Source organism: Dicentrarchus labrax, unplaced genomic scaffold (genome assembly GCF_905237075.1).
Source record: "Dicentrarchus labrax unplaced genomic scaffold, dlabrax2021, whole genome shotgun sequence".
NCBI lineage: Eukaryota > Metazoa > Chordata > Actinopteri > Moronidae > Dicentrarchus > Dicentrarchus labrax.
This window is the reverse complement of record NW_026136704.1, coordinates 27,785,796-27,803,269: the sequence shown is the minus strand read 5'-3', so window position 1 is coordinate 27,803,269 and position 17,474 is coordinate 27,785,796. Positions and strand designations below refer to the sequence as shown.

General features: G+C 40.1%; 1 protein-coding gene across 1 annotated transcript in view; it reads right to left on the bottom strand.

The window, feature by feature from the left end:
* Positions 1-2,437: 2,437 nt before the first annotated feature.
* The window catches only part of zmp:0000001236 (mastermind-like protein 2), a 36,009-nt gene continuing 20,972 nt past the window's right edge, over positions 2,438-17,474 (bottom strand). The window contains exons 2-5 of the mRNA XM_051398149.1: positions 9,595-10,812; positions 4,220-4,378; positions 4,015-4,120; positions 2,438-3,922 (exon numbers count right to left, since the gene is read on the bottom strand). Of these exons, the coding sequence (XP_051254109.1) occupies positions 3,078-3,922; positions 4,015-4,120; positions 4,220-4,378; positions 9,595-10,812 (2,328 nt within the window). The 3' untranslated portion in view covers positions 2,438-3,077. The remainder of the gene's footprint in view (positions 3,923-4,014; positions 4,121-4,219; positions 4,379-9,594; positions 10,813-17,474) is intronic.

Below are 17,474 nucleotides of genomic sequence, written 5' to 3'. Positions count from 1 at the left end.
GTACAAGAATATACAGTATAAGTGTTGAAATAAATATTAAATGTCACGTTTTATTTTGAAAGTATTCAGCGGAATTTCTTCTCATGTATTGTAGTTCCTGTCTGTTACCACTGGAGGGCAGTAAAATATTATTTTGCTGAATGCTATTGTTTATGTGTATGTAAGTGAAGTCAACAGGTGTGTATGAGATTATCGATCTACTTGTATAAAAACGTTACTTGCGGCCTCGGGTTATGTGAAGAGGGCCCGTACAGACACTAGTATAGACATAAATATAGATATAATGCTTATATTAGCGAACTATGAGAAGCAATTCCTTCATTAGCACTGATTATTAGTGTAAATGATGATTGATTTGACGTGTTTATTTATAATCGCGAGTGTTTGTTGCCCTCTTGTGGCCACGTGGAGGAACTGCAGCATTGATTTCGTCAAGGTAGCATTAATGCAGCCATGATACCACACCAACACTTCCGGTAAAGAATACATTTTAAGTTTATTTACAGGATTTTCTTACCTATAGTAACGTCTAGTTAACAAGGCTACTGAAAAGTCATAGTATTATATTAGAATTAATAATTTACACCGCCCTCCGGTGGACAAAGTGAGGAATATTTAATTAAACTAGCGTCAATGCACACATGATAGCGTACTACCACTTCCGGTAAATTCTTTCAAAATACAGTTACCAAACTGAAGAAAAAAATAAAATAAAATCATGAATTTACCCTGAATATAGTAAACTTTTTTTTTATCTGCTATGCAGAGCAAGAAAAACAAGTTCATATCACAGACAGATAGTCAGCCGTAGAGATGTTTGTCAAATATCCTTAGACTAATTAATTTTATCATTATTACCCTGGAATCAACGAAAAACAGGTTACTTGGAGATTATGCTAACGTTACTAATACGAGTGCGTACGCCCTCTAGTGGTCGCAGTCAAAACTAAAAGTACATTGCACAGTAGCCCTTCCGGTTATTACATTCAAAATAAATGTTAAAGCAGGGGTAGTAATTACGCACTGTCACCACCGGAGGGCAGTGTATGCTATTAATGTAAAAGCTCTCATCTCAACCATCAACTCCATTATGTGTGGTGAACAGAAGGCAGTGCACAACGAGCTCCCCCCCCCTTTTCTCATTAAAACGATTACATTATTCTCGTATTATTACTTTATTCCCATATTATTACTTTATTCTCGTAATTTCCCAAAAATAAAATAAAAAAATAGGTAGGTACTAGATACAATCTGTGATTTTGTTTGTACCTGAGAGACTGCGCTGGAAGGACGATGTGGATCCGCACTAATGTGTACTATTATATAAGCTTTTGTTCATAGACCTTAGTCGGGCACTCGAGGCAAACCAAGTGAAGTTGCTGGGTAGATATTCCTGTAATTAGCATCATGAAAAACATCTGTGTATCCCTGACAGAAGATCAAGGGTATTGTAGTTTTTTTCACATATGGACTACAAGAAAATAAAGGGGACAAAGATATGTATGAAAACAGTATGTCATTTAAAAAATATATAAATACTCCCTTAGCAGTGTTGAAAGACATCTGGGAAATTGATGTATATCTCATTACAGCATATAGTTTAGAAAGACTTCATTTAACTGCAAAGCATGAGGAGCCTCAAAAGCATTTCTCTGTAAACTATAATAATATAATTGTCTGACAAGTTTAACATGCTGATGTCCTGAAATCTAAAGGAAAAGATAATGAAGATATTTTTACCTTAATGTCAATTAATTCTCTGTTAAAGAACAGTAGGCCTTGGACATTAATAAATAAATATCTTATTACACCTGCTTCAAAATATGTTGGCTGTTCTTTATGGGAAAGATAGATGATGCTTGGGGTAAGGTGATCTGAAAAGACAATTCTGCAACTATTCTTCGCAGTACATTACTTTGTAGTTCACCAGCAGATACTTTACGCGCAAGAGAAAGATAAATTCATAATTTTTTTGCTATTCAGTGCACTTCTCAATAAATCATAGTGACAGGACTGTTTTTGATTTGTAGTGTTTACAGTGTGCTTTTACTCAACCGTACTTCTTCAACACATTTCCAGATGTCTGTTTGTCATCCTCTGATAAACACATTGGATTACAGATATCAGCAGGATAGTTTCTACTGTTTCAACAGATACAACGTAAGATTCTCTCCGTATCTTTGCACATACTTCATTGTTCTTCATGCTGATGAGAGAGAGAGGTTGGCACTGCCAAACATTTTGAAGCATTTCATTTATAATTTAATAAAGTCTTTACTGCTAGGAAGCATAGTCTATATGAAATGTCATGCTAACACAAGAACTATATTTTAATAATACAGTATAATGTGAATATGAAATTAGGTCAAATGAGTTATTTTGTTTTGGATTGCAAACCAAAACATCTATTAAAGAAGAAAACAAACAAAAGCAACACTTAATATTTATTCATTTATTCAAATCAATTTTATTAATTACATGTATTATAATGTTTCATTACTATCCCAATAATTATTAAATATCACATGAAAAAAAACAACAACTAATGGTTACATTATTTAAATTGCATCAAAAACTACCACAGATTAAAAAGCTTGAACAATAAGTAAGAAAACATCTGTTGTGGCAAGATTCACTGTGTGTATGGTAGCTGAAAGTAAATACCATATCATGCTAAATAGTGGATGCAGATTTAGAAACTTAACTTGGAGTATCAAGATGAACTTGAAAGCGACACAGCAATGTTTTCTTTTCACAGTGTGAATTTGGTATTTGATCCTATACAACAGCACTACAGCATGAGTATGACAAACAGACCACAAAAACAGTGACTGCAAAGAAAAGCAGTTTCTTGGCCAATATACCAGGAATAAAATATGCTGAGTACTAAGGACAGAACACAAATTCCTTTCACAGTAAATACAATACAAAACAATACAGTATACTTGGATAACAAATAATATGAGTTTATAAAATTCCATTTTAACATTATTTAAAAAACATAACCCCTTACATCTTACATCCATAACCTCTATAATCGAGCCGTGGGTCAATTTTTAGCAACCTGTGACCCAAATTCATGAGTGACTGCCCAGAATCTCATCCAAATTTATATCTTTCATCCAATCATCATTTCCAGAGCCAGACTTGAGCAGAGAGTCTATGAAGTCTGAGTCTGTGTTGATCCCTGGAACTGTGTTGTCTCCCTCAGGGAGGAAGTCAAAGGTCAGACGGTTGGCCCGGTTATTCTGGTAGCTGCTAGAGCTGGGACTGGGCTCTGCAAAGTTGCCTGCTGGTACCCTCTGTTCAGGAGAGGCCTGGTTCAGGTTCCCCACTGCTGATGGAGAGCCCATCATCGGCTGGCTCGGTCTTGGGCCTGTGTCTCTTATCGAAGGGTTATGAGGGAGCATCCCAATGTCTGGTGCTACCTGGTTGGGAGGGCCAATGTGCCTTTGTTGGTATGGATGGTTTGGCATGTCCAGCTGCGCACCCTGAGACTGTAGTGGATTGGGTAGCCGCCTAACACCGAGTCCAGTTGTTACTTGCTTGTTGGTTGAGCCCCAGCCCATATTGACATTTTTCATCAAGCCTCCGAGACCCTGTCCCGGTACCGCTGAGGCGTGCATATCAGCGGTTGTTCTTGGGTGCTGTGAACCTGCTACATTGTTCATCCCAAAAGAATTTGCGTGTGTGTTTGGCCCTAGGAACCTAGCTTTATTTTGATTTAGTCCAATTCGATTCTGATTGTTATGCTGCTGGAATTGGCCGATGCAAGAACTTGGATGACAGTCAGTCCCGATACCAAATCTGCGGTCCGATGGTGAAGGACTCATCTTTGAACCTGACCCACTTGGGAGGTGACAAGACATGGACTGTAGGTCATTCTCAGGACCATTGCTGGAAGCCTGGGAGGAGTTTTGACCTAAAGAGATACCAAGAAAAATGTATTACATTACAATTATGGTCACATAGTAGCATTTAAAGCCTTTCTGACTTATCAGAAATGTACAATACCTGTGAAGATGTTTCCTTGAACTCCCACCATACTTCTTGGCTGCTTGTAATCAGGTGGTGGTCTTGTGAGATGACGACTGAACTGATCATGTGCATTGTCTTTGTCCTGAGAAGGAAAGACAAAGTTGTGAATACTGATTAATCAATATCAAGTCTGAACTGCTTATTAATTGTTAAAAGCTGTAGGCTGCAAGATGTATCTTACTGAATTGCTAATGGTGTGCTGGTTAAGCTGTCTCTGCATGGCCGGAGTTTTGGCGGGGCCTTTCTGCTGGTTGTTGGGTGCTGGGGGCCTTGGCTGCGACTGGGCTGACATGACTCTTAAGTTTCCATTGGTGGGTAGCCTTGGACCGGGAGGAACAACCTTAGAAGAAGAGAGACGTGATGGTTTTACATTAGTGTCAGTGGTGCTACTTTTTAATTTTTAAATATGTATTTTTCTCTCTTCTCTGCTAAGTGCCTGGAGATTGGAGCTAAGTGCTGTGAAAGCTGTTTCAGAAAAGCACAAAATCAAAAACAATGCAATAATACGATTTGACCACTAGAGGGCAGAAGCCTACAAGATAATACAGATCTGTTTCAAAGATGCTATTCAACCTCCAGAATGTGGTCAAGGCTACTCCCTCTGCAGATGAAAAAGGAAGACTTGGAGAGAGGCTTTTTTTGGAAGGGGGAGTGCGAGCCCTCCTCAAGGCCTGCTTCTCCCTTGATAATTGTGTCTAAAGAGAGTGGAAAGAATCCCTGAGACAGCAGGAAATGTGTGCCAATGGGGAGTTAAGCGCCAGCACCATGACTACCTCCATTTAATAAGCTCGCCTTTACTGATCACTGTGTTGTGTTTGGCAAGGAGGCATTCCATCCACTAGAAACCCATTTGGCTCCTGACACTATCACAGTGATTAAAACGTGGTAGTCGGCAGCACTCAAATTAAATTGAGATATCCAAACTAGCTTTTTGTTTGAAGTCTTTTCCTGAACGTATGCTTTTGCAGATGAGCTTTTGCCGTCATGCCGTTTGAGATGTTACATGTCCTTGTAGTACATATTTTTTAGCTTTTTTAGGCAGCTGGGCAGAGACATTCAAGCACTCCAAGTAAAACCTGTCTTTCTTGTGGACACAAGGACACTCTCTCTATGCTCAAGCTTCAACCAAGTGCAAGCATTTGTCATGAAAGAGGTTAATGTGCACCAAATCCAAGTCAACATGTGCTGTGTATACAATGTCAGTCATTGTGTTGACTTAAAATGTTTCCCAGGGTGAAATGGATTAGAAATCCAACAGTGCATTTAGCAGAAGCTATTACTTAGAGGACAGATTCTTTGCAGAGGATGAATCTCTACAGGGTGGTGACTTTGTGGTCCCCAAGAGAAAAACTGAAAAAAAGAGAGGGAAGTACGTGTATATATATATATATGTGTGTGTGTGTGTGTGTGTGTGTGTGTGTGTGTGTGAATGATAATGAATGGGGCTGAAATTTGGAGAACTAACGAGACAGGATCAGGGAATGAGGGAAGTTGAAACTCATAAGGAGTCACAAGCCATTTCACAAGCTAATATTCGCCTTCCCTGCCTGAGTTCAACCCACACAGCAAACCAAGCATGGCAATGAGGTTACACAGGGACTAAAACATCAAAACAGTGGTTTCTCCTGTTACTCTAGAAAGCAGTCACTGGCTTTGATTCACTGTATCCAGTTATCGAGACTGTGAGAAATTGTGACCATCACAGACATTTTCCCTCCAGAGGTACACTGGAGAGGTCTTGTTCCATCTTTGTTGTAAGAAAAACCCAATGAGGGGTGTTTTAGCATGTACAACTGAGTAATCCTTTCTGTCATCCTGATGTGTCATAAAGCTGTTTTCCATGTTTTTTCCCCCCTCTCATTCTTCACAAGCTTGTTGTAAATGAATACCACATGTGGTTCAGGCCTCAGAGAAGGAGCGGAGTGATTTAGTCTCCCATCCTGCGGCAGTGCGGGCAGCTGACAGTGATCCAGGCCCAGCCTTGCCGGCTCTCACACTGCACTTCCTCCAGTCTGGACTCATGACGCTGTCCCAGGGGAGCGCCTCGGCATCTGGACTTGGCTGCAGCTCCCTTTCCCAGGAAACAAGCACTCCCTTCACAGCACTGCCGGAGTGACCTGGTAGGCTCAACCCACATGGCCCTGCTCTTATCCTAACTGAGGGATGTGGTGCCACAAGATCGTCAACAAAAGTTGAGGAGTCATTATTTACTGCAAGCAATGTTGTGGTTGTATTTAGGCTCTTTGAGTTTTTCAGTAAGGAGAGTATACTACAGAAAGCAAAGTACAAGCTCTTGGGTAGTATTTACATGGAACTGTGTTTTAGCTTAAGCTAATCAGCGGGATGATGAAATTGCTGCCAAATGTCTGTCTTCACTTGATCTAACAGTGTTGTCTTATGCTCAGCAGAAGTATAAGTCACTCTCAATAAGGTTGTCTGCCAAATGTTGTAAATGTTAATCTGAATGTAAATGTTAGGATATAATTCAAAACACAAACATACAGGAGTGTACAACTATAAAGGGACTGAAAGTCAAATATACAAAAGGTAAAACTCTTTTGACTTGTCTAGTACAGAATCATTAGATGCTTAAAATTATATAACTAAACACCAAGAGTGAAATGTCTAAATATATCAAAGAGGCCTTTCTGTATAACATGTCCTATTACCATTGTGAAAATTAATATTTTGATAAATTAAATTAAAAGATGAGTGAATAGGCCAAAAAAAAAACATTTCGTTTTAATATTTCCTTAAAGTAGCCTTTTCTGCACCTATGATTGTATGGCATTTAGTTACCAGAAAATTCAATATATTTTTTTAAATTAGGAGAAAACCAATACCCTTTCACAGTGGCAACAAATGGAATCAATTTTATCTCAGACATAATACATAACAAAGCCCTGTAATAATTTTTAATACACAAGGATTGTCTTTCTTTTTGCTATTTAAACCCTCATGGAACCCAAGTTTTTTCCCCCCCTTTATTTGGCTTAAATACACAACACAGCTACACTACTGATGTGACTAGCAACACCAAATTTTGTCCTTGAAATAGCATTGCCCACCAACCACAGCAACTCAGGTTTCATAATGCATTAGTGTCCTCTGCTGTATGCTGCCAGAGAATGTATTCATACTTTAAGCAAGGGAGGTATTTTTTGTGAGTGACCTCACAGAGGAGAGAGTTACAGAGTTGGTGGATTTGAATTTTGACATGTTTGACTCAGCAACTGATTATTAAACTGTAAGAAGCTTCAAACAAGCACGAAAGCTCACATCTCTGCCTGTTTTAAAAAAGGTCTTCAGCTTCACTCAGTGGGAGGAAACCCACTGCCAGTTGCTAGTGTTACACAGGGGGATCAGGGCACTTTTTCAGGACCTTTATTTCTCCGGCATTACTAATTCAATTCACTGTGGGAAGAGACTCCACTCCTTTTTCTCCTCTCTGTGAGCTGTCCCTTCCTCATTAGCTGGACTTTTAACCCTGTCCATGCCAACTGCAAGACAAACACCATTATCAGCCTTTTTTAAACACTTAAACACTCAATTAAAAGCGGTCCTTGTTTTCGTCTCCACAATTTCTACACTATCATATCCCTAGCATCATGTTTGCATATTTCATTTGTTCAGACAAACTGCACATTAATACACAATATCCTCCGGAAAGTTGTTTCAGCAAAACTTCAACCCTAATGAACTTGAGCACAGCCGCATGTCCTCAGCATTTTAAAGACCGGAGGTGACTGAGCTTTTACTTTCAGTAGCTCCGGTCTTTGGAAAAGTTAGCTTTTTAAATAATTTCTCAAAATCCATTTAAGGCTTTTTCATTATTTGATACCAGCTCTTCTGAGTCGCTTCTCCTTCTTACTCACAAATGTAATTTTGTAAAGTACCATTTTTATTGCTTATAATTTTTTAAACATGCTACATAAATATTATTACTGATTATCACTACTAATAATGCTAAGTTTGGCATACTAAGTACTTTTTTGCCTTTATTAGACAGCAGAGGCTGAGGCAGACAGGAAACGGGTAAGAGAAAGGGGTATGACATGCAACAAAAGTTGCTGGCGACATTGTGAAGGCCATGTGGCATGTGCTGTAACCATTCAGCTACCAAGGCATTCCACTACCTTTACCTTTGATAACAGTTTTAATGAATATATTGTGTATATATATAGAAATATGGCATGTTGCGAGGTCATTTAGAAATATGGTTGTTTGCTTATTTTGATTATTCACTAGAATAAGATTTTGTATATTTCTGCATCATACATTAATTTTCTGATAAAGAAAAATATGTAGTCTTAGAGGCTTAAGATAACACAAGAACATGCTCTGCCACATGTTCTATTTAGAGTGTAAATGGCTTTGTGGTATACTGGTAAAACTGGTTCTGTTTTACCCATGTGTGATGATGTATTTGTCACCCTACCTTGTTTACTTGCAAGTCTGTACTATGTACACCCTCCCTGTCTCTCTCCTCCCACCCTCTCCCAGTCACTCAAGCACTTCCCTTGATCTGTAGAGGTTATGAGAGCTCTCTTGTGTGGCTCGCATTATCATTTCACACAAAGACAGCTACAGATACTGTTAGTGCAAAAATGAAAGAGGGGACGGTCTAAATCTCCCCAATCATAACAAATCAGTGATTCAACCTCCGGCACCAGGCTAAGCAGATTACTGTCATTTTCCACCACTTGTCCCTTGTAGCTAACAACCTCCAATTAGCAAATCCCGCTGTGCATATCTGTGCCCTGACGGGGAGCCACCATGACAAGCAGAGAAATTAGAAGTCCTGCATGTTAATCTACCATGCTCTGGCAATCTGTGTCATCGTCAAAACACTTTCAGGGGAAATACATATTCAAGGGAGTCACAACGGCAAAGGCACAGACAGTAGCTGGAACAATGGCAATAAAGTCCCAAAACAAACGGCACTGCATTGTTGCTGTTTCAGACAGCAGGTTGGCTGCTGCGAGCAAACTGAGGAAACCGATTGATGAGGAAGACTAAAGAGAGTGAGTCTGACTGCAGCTGTGAATCATGTTACTATACCTTCAGCAGAAAAATTTAGTTATTTGTATATAGAGTGCACTAAAATACACAAGCCAGACATTCTGATGGAAAATAAATAAAATCGTGCAGGAAATATAACATCTGGGTTACCTAACAAAAAATGTTATCCTTTCATCTTCTAACTCTATAGGTTACACTGTACCTCTTAATTTCATTTCATTGGCTGTGTTCTAATTTTGCTAGGGTCACTGAGCTGACTCATACATACGTACATACATACATACACATATACGTACATGATGATAGATATATGTCACTTAAAGACCTTGTAGCTACAATTTTGGTGATTTTAATGTTTACAGTAAATTCTTCTAATAGTTGTAAAAAGTCTCGACTTTGTGGGGGGAAAAAGCCTTTCAAAGCCCTTTGAATATGGTTACTGCTCACTTATCAGCACAATTTTTTCCCCAGAAAAATTTTGAGATTTTACCTAAGAGCAATCCCATGTGAAAGAATTATGTATAGAGCCCTTACCTGTCGCTGTTGTGACAGTTTGAATGGCAGCCCTGCGGGAACAGACTTGGGTTGCAGACAGAGACCCCCTGACGTGGAGATCTGTTGGTTCTGGAAGTGGAGAGCTGAATGTGGTTGATTCTGGCCAGTCGATGGTGACTGCTGCTGCTGCTGCTGGGCTGAAGTCTTATTCACTGAGCTTGCCATGATAGGCATCGGCTGGCTGGCAGAATGGGGCGCTTTGGGGCTGAAGTGCAACGTGGGCTTGGTGCTGAGAACCTTCATGTCCAAATGATGGGAGCCATTGTGGCCATTTGACTTGAAGAGGCAATTGTTGATGCCTTTACTCTGGGAGCCAATCCTCTGCTGGCTAAGCGGGGCTGGGCTGGAGACCTTGTCCTGGGGAAAGGCGCTGGTCGAGGAGTGGGTGCTCATGGCAGGAGCCCAGCTGGTCAATCCCGCAGGTGGTGTTGTGTGATGGTGATGAAGCAGAGAGCTTGGCTGCTGCTGGTTGGCTGCCATCTGCTTCAGCTGCTCTGCGTGGGATATTTCTGGCCAGCATGGCATGGCTCTGGGCTGCCCTGCCTGTGTGTTAGCTTTCTGTGACGTGGTGGTAGAAGAGGTGCTGGTCAGCGTGAAAGAGGGTCCTGCTGAGGCTGGTCGAAGCTGTGGCGAACCACCATGAACCTGGCCAAAATCTGGGGAGTGCTCCATCTTTATTGGCCTCTCCATTGGGGAACACAGACTGGCAGCTGCTCCTGCTGAGCTTGGCCGACCTAGATCCAAACCGAATGTATCATCCTGCTTCAGCATCTTCTCAAACTCCAGGTCATTCAGCGTTGGCACTGTCTTTGTCAGCTCATCAAAAAGATCCTGGAGATCTGGATCAATCTGACCACCACCTTCATCTTTGAAGTCAAAAATCATCTCTGCATTTGACTGGCCACAAGACTGGACCTCAATGGGCTCTTTCTTCATTTCTTTCAGGGTCATGTTGAATATGTCTGACCCCACTCCATGGGGCATCATGTAATTCTTCCTCTGCATGGCCATGGTTGAGGACCCTTGCAGAGAATGAGACTGTGTTAAGTTATGGTTGCAGGAGCCATGTCCCAGACCACTGGCATCCACACGGACCCGCTTAAAGTCTGATCCAGAGAAACCACAGGAGAGCCCATTCTGCTTTGGTGCATGACCTGGTGCATGTCCCTCGATCTTCCTTCGCAATGATCCTTGAAGCTGCAAAACACAACAGAATTGAATTTAAAAAACACTTCAGAAATAGAAAGAAAGGAATACTTTCACCTCACCTTCATTTCATTTATTTATTATTTACCGGGAATGATTCAAAAAAGATCTACAAGGTAATGGAGTTTGAAATTCAATAGAACACTAAAGAAAACATTTTCATGACAAGATCTTAATTATTCCACTTGATTCAAAAGGCTGTCTTGGGAGCCAATTCAAATTATGGTGATAGTTCTGAGGATGGGTGCATTAAATTCTACATACAGCTCAAAGTATCACCATGTAGATTAATCCAATTTCAGAATTTGCTCCAAGGCCTGTAGATGCTGTACACTTGACCAACTTGTGAAATTTAGGAAGATTACTTTTATTAATAGACAGTTGTTTCATTAAGTACAATATGTTTTGAATCTAAAACAGTGATGACATCTCAAATTACCCTGTCACATAATTTTGTAAGATGAAGAAGACACATTCAGATAACACAAAGCTTCCATATATCATTTTATTTAAATACTTGCAATACAGCAACGAGGCAAACGCTGCTGCAGCATTTCGATTTTTTTTTTGTTATAATGCAGGTTGAGCGCAGTGGATGGGCTGAGAAGATAGCTAAGAATCTGATATAGTTGACAAACCGCTGAGAGAAGAATAGAGTCTTTGTTTCCCTCATTTGCATACATTATATTTCCTTCCATTGTGCTTCGTTAGATAGCAGAGTTTCTCCTTTGTGGCTGAGATTCTGCTTAACATGCTGGTGCAGATATCTGACTTCCCTTTGTCCTATCCCTTTGCATGTCTTCATTTAAGGTAATAAGCACAGCCATGACTCACAACTTTAACCATTAAGTAACACTCCATAAAACTGAACCGTTAAAAACCCTAACAAAATGTGCATGTTATCAAAGCAAAATGTAGATGATTTATATTTTCAGGAACTGATACTATCATGTCAACAAAATAATGGAGTTTCTTCCTTCACGTGAGTCATTAACAACAATTCACTGAGAAAGAAATTGTCTATCCAGTGGCAATCTCAAGCATGCTGCTGTATACACATAAAAATGACTGATTATCTGACCATCTTTTAATGTGGTGCCTGCATGGAAATAAAATGGTTCTGATTGTACTCCAACCTGAGCATAGGAGAGGAGTATCAGTGTGTTGCATATTTCACTGTGGGAACACATTTGAGTCATTTCCACCTGCTGGCACAGATTAGATTAAGATGATTCATAGCCCGAGGGTTTGGAGTGAATCCTGCAGTTCACTACATTTCTACTCTGTTCGTGTCTGTATTACTTCTGCTAATGCTCTTAACAATTGCTCAGAGATACATCCTCACATTTTAATCAAGGCACAAATATCTCTCTGACTCACCAAGCCTCCTTGAGCTAATAAGTCTGTGTGCGTTTCAACATACTGAATGGATGTGGATGGACGATGATGATTATGTGGATGTTGTGCTAAAAGGGGCAGGGACTCTGAAACAATAATTTCTAGTCAGATCATACCACTGGCTTTGCATTTAGCTTAGTAAGTAGAAACTGTTGTACTTAATATTAGTGAAGGCCATTTTCAAAAGCATGATTGCAAATAGATTGATTTTCAAGTAACAATTAAATTTTTTTTACAATAGGAAATTCAGTTTGCAAACATTTAAAACCTGCTTACGCTCCCTGAAAAGTACCAGTGTAAAGAAACAGCAATTGAGTTCAGCCAAAGACAAAAAGAGAGCTGGGGTCCATGTGACCAATTTCAAAGTCAAGCAAGAGAGTCCAATTTGTTCCCTTTAATTTCTTGTCAACAGTATGTTGTCACTATGCAATACCGCAGGAGGCAGAACTCTGTTTTTAAAACTCTTGTTGATGGTGCATTTACAGACGGAGACAGAGAAATAAATTGAAGGCAAGCAATTATTACAAAACTAGTTATACATTAAGAGTTAATCAATTAAGCCTTGTAAAATGCAAAATATATGTTCTTTAAGGGCCCAAAAACTTCAAATAAGTAGTATAGTCCCATATGAAATGACAAGCAACTACTATTTCGAAGTTAAATATACTTTGCCACAAAAGTAAACCTCAGTAGAAAAGTTCTCAACAGAAACTACAGAGAAAGAAACAGAAAGACATCAGATGATGTAATGACAGTCTGGCTGGATGATGCCAAGTTAATACAGAGAATTACACAGACACATACAATTTCAACTTAGAAATGTTCCAAAAGTTCATCTACAGTATGTCTCATTCACTAGCTCCCTTTTGCCATCTTTACTAAGATGCAGACTATTAAATACTGTGCCTCTCCACAGACTACTGGACATCTGTTTTTCTCCAAATGCAGATGAAAACAGGCCTTCTAGTGTGTGTAGCTCATGCACACTTTCTCTCATTCCACAGGGCTCTTTCTGGAGAAGACAGACAGGAGTACTCCACATGGTTCAAGGCACCGTCTGAGAAAACACATCATGAATAATGGAAGGGACAGTGGATGAGTTGCAAAAAGCCATTGTGAGACATGGTTGCCTCAATACTGCCTTTGTGACATTTAAAAATGGACTCTAGGCAAGAGCAGTTCTTAGTTCAAAATTCAAAGTTGAAGCTTCTCCAGACTTTGTGTAGTTGAGATTTAGTCAAGGTTTGATTGCTGTAATGTGTGCATTCTGATACTACCTTCATTTGGGTAACAAAACAATATTCAAGCTCAAACAAGTTTGTTTGTTTTTCTTACATTTCTAACCGATAAAGGACCATCCAGTTCACTCAGCGCTCAGTACTCAGAAGCAGTGGCCTCCTAGCTGGCCTGAAATCCTCATGACAGATCTCCAAGTGATCTGAAAATAGATTTTTTGATTAACATTTAATGAGCTTAGAAGCTCTGAATCACTTTGAAAGTGACTCCTGCTGCATGAGAGGCTTAGATGTATGCATTATATACTGATCATCTGATGGAAAGCACTGCTTACATTTGTTTACTGTGAATGGCAAAATGTAATTCACCCACTATCAAAGTCTAGGTTAGTCGTGACCAAAAGATTAATGTAATCTCATTTTACGTCAATGTTATTACAAAACAACAAGAAGGAATATCTTGCTATAAGTTAGAAAATCTCTAATCTAAACTTCTCACAGCTACAATAAACAGAAGATTACACAATATACTCTGTGTTTTAAAGGTTTGAACAGGGTGTAACTTTCTGTGGCATCCATCCATCCTGCTTTAATTGTACTACTTGAGGGCACAATTCCCGAGGAAATCATTTGGATAAGTGAATCAAGAATGGATTTTATATTTGAACAGAACCTTTCTGATGCTGCTTATTGATGCCCTTTGACTGTGGCAGTGAGGGACCTGACCTTGGCCCTGTCAACAGAAGCTATCTATTCCTGGGAGCTGGAGGGCTGGTAGCTCGTGTGTCAAGCTGAGCAGTGTGGTGATGCTGAGCACTGTGGATGGGGCTCCGGGTGAGCCATCACAGGGACGCAACACCAGGCCTCCTGGTACCATCTGTCAGTCCAGTGGCACAGCCCTCAGAGCCATGCATGCTTGAAGAATATAGGTTTGAGAGTGTTTGTGTCTGTGTTTGAGTATGAGAGTGCGGCTCAACAAAAGATTGAGCTCGCCAGCCTTTAATCTATTCACCAGAGCCCTGAAACATGTTGCAATCTGCTCCTGCGCGAGTTAGAAACCTTCCTGTCGGCATTTGACATGGAAAAACAGTCCCAAAATAAAGGAATAAATACGACTATTGTGTTCCTAGGGAGACATAATATTTATGCGGTTCTGCAGGTTGCATACTATTGCAAGAGGGGATTTCAGCTCGTTTATTGCCAGATAAGAAACAAGAGCCCTAAGACCAGTGCCAATGATCAGCTGTCATCCAAAATTCAACTATCTGCCTACAGAATGCTGAGAAAGTGTGGAGGGCTCAGTTTAATTACGGGGTTTCTACTGGCTGTCTAAAGCTGTAAGCCACGATACTATATCCAGAGAAATTGAATAAAACATCCTGGATAACTTGAAATGTTTAATTATTTAAAGGAAGGTAAGGAAGCCGAGGCTGAGTCTGCTGCAATACAGCATATACATCCATGAGGAAATGTATAGTTTCAGTCAAATCAGGTCAGGGGGCTGTCAGATTCTGTTTTTGTCTTTTCTGTAAACTGTTCTCCTTTTTAATCCTTTTTGTTTCTAAGTCATTGGCTTGTTATTTTTTTCCGGCACATTTCAAGTAACAGCAAGGTGAGCACAATCTTTTTTATACTATAAAACAACAAAAATGTCCTAGGATAACCATGATTTGATGAATTTTGAATCAAAAACAAAAACAGTTAACAGTTACCAAAAATGTTTTGCTTCAAAAGGACCAGTGTGTAGGATTTAGTGGCATCTAGCAGTCTAGCGGTGCTGATTGCAACACCGTAGAAACATGGCGGTTCAACATGGTGGAGTCCATAGAAGAGGACCCGCTCTCTCTTTACATAAAGACGACTCATTCGTAATGAAAACAACAATTCTTATTTTCAGGTGATTATACACTAATAAAAACCAATATATGAATATTGGAACTAATTACGGTCAACAGATCATCCTAAATCTTTAAGCCTCACATAGATTTGATTCAAAGACAAGATTTGGAAAGCACTAAGAATAAAGGAAATGATAGAACTGTGACGGGTGCACTGTAGCATGCAACAAGCAATTATAATGGAACTTAAAAAAATATGCCACACCAGCATATATGGTGTGTGGTCATGGCAATCCAGCAGGAAACACATACTGAAGCAAGGGTTAGAAGACAAATTAGATAGCTGCCTCTTGGCAGCTGCTTTAGGCATTACATTTAACCAATTTTCATCAGTTTTGGTGGATAAATTAGTGGCTGACAAAATTATAATAAAGGTAGGCTTGTTCCTTCTTTACACAAAATAAATACTAAAATCAAGGTTTTGAAATTGTTTTCTAAAAACCAAACACTCGTGAACTCGTCATTCCTGCAACAAAAGAAACATATTTCATCTGTTTCTACAGGGCATGTGCCATAAGGTTGCACAGGGATGTGAGTATAGGTTCATGGTGTGCTTCCCTAATCAGGCTGGCGCGTGTTGGGACGAAGCAGCACACTGCAGAGGTGGGCTACTTTTGGCTCATCAGCACTTTGCATCCCCACACTTCCTGACACAGTTGTATTAGATTGAGGCTGCCCTCCAGAGAGCAGGCGGGAGAGAAGGATGAGCAGCAGCAGCGGCAGCAGGAAAAAAAGGAGAGGCAGCTTTGTGGCAGCCTCTGGGAAATGGGAAGAGATGATAAGAGCTCCTTTGAAGAGAAATCATCCATTATGTTTACTGAAGGCAGATTTTTTTTTTTAACAGTTAATGTAGCTCAGCTCTAGCATTCCATGGAGAAACTTGCTATTTTAATAAAAGGCAGCTTGCACACAAAAATTCCTGTTGGAGACACTTCCCATTCGAATATCAGCTCTCTATTATCCAAAAGCACAGATTAAAAGCAAGCAATCAGTCCTTGCTTTGGCATGCCCTTTGTTCAGAATCAAGCACATGGGTTTAATGTGATATCCCCAAGGCTAAAGGAGGCAGGAGGAAGGAGCCCTAAAAATATGCAGGACCCTAGAAGAAAATATGTGGGGCCACTTAAAAAATAACAAGCAATGTTTGCATCTCTGCAGTCACCGGCCACTGAACTGAGGGTGAGTAACAAGGTATGTAAAGCTTTTTTGTATATGTATATTATATATATATATATATATATATATATATATAGCCTATCCTTTATTTAACCAGGCATCCCTTTTAATGATCTAAAACACTAATTATTCTTCTCCTGTCAGGTACTGTCAGCCACTTAGATTCCCAGGATGGAAGGATAGCAGTGAAGTGATCCTGGGAACAAGTATGGGGTGTGTGAGTGTGTGTGGGAGGGGGGCAGGCAGACTCTGTCAAGGCATCACCGCAGCACCAGCTAGGCCACGCCACTGCAGACGTACCATAGGTCACCAACATCGCAGTGACAAGCCGTCACATCACATCACCCATGGCCATGTGGCTCACAGAGCTCCTGACACTGCTGTCGCCTCTCATCTACATGTCATTCTTAACCACAACGACATTTACTGAGGAGGACTTAGGGCTCCACAGACTCAGGAGCAATCCCATGCAGAATGCATCACTGTAGCTTCCAGAGTTAAAGGGATCCCTTCAATAAATGATTTAAAGTGGGAAACTACGAGACACATTTGCATTAACTGACCATAAAACAGGAAGTTTCACATCCCAATGTAACACTCTTTGGCCACAGCATAATTTTTAATATGAAAGATGACTGCCACCTTCGTCCTCACTTACACATAAAAAAGAGACAGGCGATGGACAGGAAGACATCCCACCATTTAACAAGCCTAGAGCTAGTCACAGATAACCATACAGCTCTTGCCTGCCAACTGCATATAGGCTAAGCTGCTATTGTAGCGCAAAGGGTTTAATTTAGTGGTAACACAAGCTTAAATTCTCATTGGTCCAACACCCTATGTGCTGGAAACACCCTCTATCAGCTCTTGCTGTTCCAATCCACATCTAAAGTGCTGCTTGATGTGCACTGAAGATGAAAGGACATGATGTATCTACCATGATAAC